This window comes from Pristiophorus japonicus, chromosome 2 (genome assembly GCF_044704955.1).
Source record: "Pristiophorus japonicus isolate sPriJap1 chromosome 2, sPriJap1.hap1, whole genome shotgun sequence".
In the NCBI taxonomy this organism is placed as follows: Eukaryota; Metazoa; Chordata; class Chondrichthyes; family Pristiophoridae; genus Pristiophorus; species Pristiophorus japonicus.
The window spans coordinates 116,460,650-116,465,365 of record NC_091978.1 but is presented as its reverse complement, the minus strand read 5'-3'; the positions used below and the strand labels follow the sequence as shown (position 1 = coordinate 116,465,365).

Sequence of the window (4,716 nt, the reverse complement as noted above, 5' to 3'; positions counted from 1 at the left end):
CATTCAACGTTGTTTACATCGTGATTGCTTTATCTGGTATTGCAACCCACAATTGCTTTCTTTGCATTGACTATTAAACAACGTGTAAGTTGTTGAGCATTTCTCGTGCGTTGATTGCAACAGAAACTGTCGGAATTATTTCAGTCCAATCGGGAGCGTGTGGGAGCTTTGCTGCTGGGCAGATCAGCCCAGTTGAAATTGACAACTCAGCCCGTTGCCATGCAACAGGTGGGCGCGTGCAGTGGATATTGCACCGAGACCCGTGCCGCTCCCAGCCAAAATTGCAGGAGAGGGAATGAGCGGTCATTTGACCGGGAAAACTGCCACCCTGCTGCGCCTGGATGACGTCGAAAAAAATGTGGCAAAATTCCAGACAGATGGGCCAATAACACGAGGTTGGTGCTGCCGAGAAACGCATGTAGGATTCAGAATGAAGCCAGTGTCTTTCAGTTCCACAGTACTGAACCTATGGTTGCAAACGCTATGGACGAAGAACCTTCTCTGCAACCGGTGCTGAGCCAGTTCAGCCCCACTAAAAGAAAACGACGGGGCGCTGTGAATGAGGATGTTACTCCCGAAGACCGGGCTGAAACGGTCCCTGACAACGCCAGTGCCAGAGCGCCGGTTAAAAGACCCAAATACCCAAGATACAGAAAAGACAGCACAGTTTCCAGCGGATGTGACAGTGGTATTTGTGTTGATCAGTCCCCTTGTTCGAGCCCTTCAGATGCAGACTGTGCCAGTCCCGCTCTGAGAAATAACTGGTCCTCTCATGGGCTGACAACTCCACTTGATTTACAATTTTTTAGAGAATACGGGGAGATATGTTACGATTTTAAACGAGAATCTGAGAAGAAATGTCACCCCCGGAATTGCCTGACACGTCAGCCCCAGGTAAGAAATAACATCAATCTATGGAAATATAGTGATTCGACAACCCTTAAAGCCCTCCTTAGCACATAATTTCTTATGGCACGATATAGTAACTGTCAATACTGCACGTATAAAAGGTATTTGGAAAACTACTTTAAAAATTGTCTTACTTATATTTTTGTATAGAAACAGATAGCTAGCAACTCTACGCTCCTGGACACGAGTGCAGCTGGCATCGCTGATACTGTTTAGAAGCTCAATCTTGCACCTAATCACTGTTTTAAGCACTTCCATGTTATGCTAATACATTCCTTGTATGAAATTCCTGATTCAGCGACTCACATTGTTCCCATCATTAGCAGAGGAACAATGGCCACCAGTACTACTTGATAGTGTACTACGCCTATATGCTTCCTGTCGACACAGCTCAAGTTTGAAAGGCCAGAATCTCAAGATAGGCAATCCCTCGGAATCGAGGAGGACTTGCTTCCACTCCTGAAGTGAGTTCTTTGGTGGCTCAACAGTTCAATAAGAGCCACAGACTCTGTCACAGGTGGGACAGATAGTCATTGAGGGAAGGGGTGGGTGGGACTAGTTTGCCGCATGCTCTTTCAGCTGCCTGCGCTTGATTTCTGCATGCTCTCAGCGATGAGACTCCAGGTACTCAGCGCCCTCCCAGATGCACTTCCTCCACTTAGAGTGGTCTTTGGCAAGGAACTCCAGGTGTCAGTGGGGATGTCGCACTTTATCAGGGAGGCTTTGAGGGTGTCCTTGTAATGTTTCCGCTGCCCACCTTTTGACTTGTTTGCTGTGAAGGAGCTCCGAGAAGAGCGCTTGTTTTGGGAGTCTCAACATGCGAATTATATGGCCTGCCCAGCGGAGCTGATGGAGTGTGGTCAGTGCTTCAATGCTGGTGATGTTAGCCTGGACGAGGACACTGATGTTGGTGCGCCAGTCCTCCCAGGGGATTTGTAGGATCTTGGAGACATCATTGGCGATATATCTCCAGCGACTATATGCTTCCTGTGGACACAAGTTTGGAAAGCCAGCATCTATACTTGGAGGACTGAGTAGCTTCCGCAGTTTAAGGGGACACAGTGCAACAAATGACGTATTACATTTTGCTGAATTGCTAATGACAAACCTGCCGCCATAATGTATATTTTGCATGTTATTGTCTCTCAGGTAACTGCAGAAGACCGGTGTAAACTCGTTAGCTGGCTGATCCCGGTTCACAGATACTTTAACTTCTCCTTCGAGTCTATGTGCCTCACTGTGAACATTATGGACCGTTTCCTTCAAACAACACCCGTGGCTTCTGATTGTTTCCAGCTTGTTGGAGTAACTTCGCTTCTCCTTGCATGTAAACAAGTGAGTGAGCATGCGGTGAATGGGCTTCTGCACCCCGCCCTTCCTGAAATCCTCTTTAAAGCACCAGGTCAAATGAACCAGAACAAAAGAAGCAGGTCACTTTTTCGCGGTGCTTAGGCTCAGTTGGATATTGGTCATAAACTGTTAATGTGTCAGTTAAAGTTTAGCTATGTGAGTAACTCTACTATCTGAATACATATCTAGACGAAAAGTCAAAATGAGATTCGGTTCAATTTCGTCCAGATATACACCTCTTGCAGCATGAGTCATTGGATAACTATCAGGAGTGGGAATTCAGGCTACCGTTCCCTCTCGAACACAAGATACAACGCACCCATAGCAGCACCCCAGCTCTGCTCAGTTAACCCGCCAAAGACAATCAAACCAGGACCTCCCTGGTCGGTTTTGGTGCAGCATCACGAAATGCAGTGCATTTACTTACTGAGCCAAACATTGTGGGAAGTTTGGAACTTTTTGTTGACATCTTAGCACTTCCCAGCAACACACATTGCCAGTGTTTTGTAATGAGGTATTTTATTGCAATCATAACAGAAAAGCAATTACGTCAAATGTCACCTGACCACACCGTATTTAAGTGTATGGGCTCTGAAAACTAGCAACACCCATGAAATAATTTTTACACCTGTAGAATATTACTTTTTAAAATTCATTATCGGGATGATTCCATAATCCCACACTCCCAGCGGGAAGCTGCATTGGCAAGGAGTGCAGATCGGAGAATTGAGGCTACGACGTTATAGCCCCATATCTCTAACATCTAGGATCTCCAACTTGTGGCCATGAACCAAAAGTATTTCACCATCGCCACCAATTAATTCCTTCCGAAGTGCAGTCACTGTAAACCAATACAGCAGCTAGTTTGGGCGGAGAACATACACGTAAACAGTAAATGAGATGAATGACTGGCTAATCTGTTTTTGTGATGTTGATTGGGGGAACATCAGGAGAACGTGCCCATTCTGCTTCAAATAGTACCATGGCATCTTTTCCATCACCAAAATAGGCATGGATTTAAGGTCGCATCTGAATAACACTCCCTCAGTAAGGTACTGAAGTGCGTGCTGAAATCTTGGAGTGGGTCTTGAACCCACAATCTTCGCACTCGGATAACAGAATGCTACCAACTGAACCAAAGTGACACTAAACTGAAGCAATAACTGTGGAAAATAAATCAACATGTTGCTTATTTTTCATCTAATTCTATTTATTCCATCTCCCCAGGTTGAAGTTTACCCTCCCAGAATTAAACAGCTGTTGGCTCTGTGCCGTGACGCTTTTACCCGTGAGCAGCTCCGCAATCTGGAGTGCATCATTCTGATCAAACTCGATTTCGAGCTGGCCACACCTGGTGTGGACTTTTTCTTGGAGTATTTCACCAACACGAGTGTGGGGCGCCAGCAAGCACGCAGCCAGGCCGCCAGCAGTGGACGGCTAGCCAGGCGCATTGCCGAGCTCAGCTTCGCCGATTACTCCTTCAACGGGTATCCGCCCTCCCTGCTGGCCATCTCTGCCCTCAGTTTGGCCGATCGTATGTTACATCCCAAGGAAGGCACCTACCTAGAGCTCAGCGATTACTCTCCCTGCGTGCTGGAGGCCTGTGTGGAGAGGCTGAAGTTGCTGGTGGCTTTGAACGAAGAGTCACTGGCATCCTTACAGGCCTCTGAGCCGACAGATAATGAGTTGAGTACTGAATTATGAAATGTTTCGCAGCTCCTTACACTCCAATCGCACTTGTTCCCCTTAAACCATTACATCAATGTTAGCCGAATGAAATTGCATCAAATTTGAATAAATATAGATTTAGAAAAAAAATAGAAATTGATTTGGCTGTTTACATTTATGAAATATAGCCTTGTTCTCACCTAATCCTTCTGGCTAGGCCAGAATGTAGATAGGAATGATACAAATATGTAATTAAAATAAAGAGGTGATGGAGATAGCTGAAGTCTGAACACTTTTTATTACAACAATCTAGAAGTTGCACTCCTTAATTTAGAACAAATGAAACCACATGCAACCTAATGCACTGATATTACTGTCGAAGAATAGTACTGTAACCTGTAAATAGTTTACATGGCGATTGTATGTATTTTATTTTAAGACATTGAATTCGCGGGGTACTATGGATTTATATGACTAAGCATTAAATTATTTATTTTGTTTTATTGTCCAGATTTATTTTATGCTAATAAATGCTTCTTTTTACAAATCCCTCCAGTTCTTATTTGTGTTCATGACAAATATGATTCCGTAATGAATCGGTCCATCACTCCAGCCTTTCATCGAATACATGCTAAGCGCGGCAGAAACGTGATATATACATCGATTATTCCCCGCCGACTTTCTGTCCCTTTCCTGGAAGCATTGGCTCGTTCCGCAGTCCTCTGGTACCTCACCCAAGTAGTCATCTTTCACATGTGAGCCTTGACAATGTGTGGACAGGCAGATCAT

The 4,716-nt window shown here is 45.0% G+C and overlaps 1 protein-coding gene across 1 annotated transcript; it reads left to right on the top strand.

Moving 5' to 3' along the window:
- The first annotated feature begins 468 nt into the window (after positions 1–468).
- Positions 469–4,033, top strand: LOC139231710 (cyclin-O). The gene is made up of 3 exons (XM_070862528.1): positions 469–894; positions 2,059–2,244; positions 3,487–4,033. The coding sequence occupies exons 1-3, from the start codon at positions 469–471 to the stop codon at positions 3,961–3,963; spliced, it is 1,089 nt and encodes a 362-aa protein (XP_070718629.1). The 3' UTR covers positions 3,964–4,033.
- Positions 4,034–4,716: the final 683 nt, after the last annotated feature.

Excerpts from the sequence above, each read along its gene's own strand:
- LOC139231710 (XM_070862528.1), top strand. The coding sequence starts at position 469 with ATGGTTGCAAACGCTATGGACGAAGAACCTTCTCTGCAACCGGTGCTG. Across the intron at positions 895-2,058 it reads GCCTGACACGTCAGCCCCAG|GTAACTGCAGAAGACCGGTG; the intron begins GTAAGAAATAAC and ends ATTGTCTCTCAG. Across the intron at positions 2,245-3,486 it reads TTCTCCTTGCATGTAAACAA|GTTGAAGTTTACCCTCCCAG; the intron begins GTGAGTGAGCAT and ends CCATCTCCCCAG.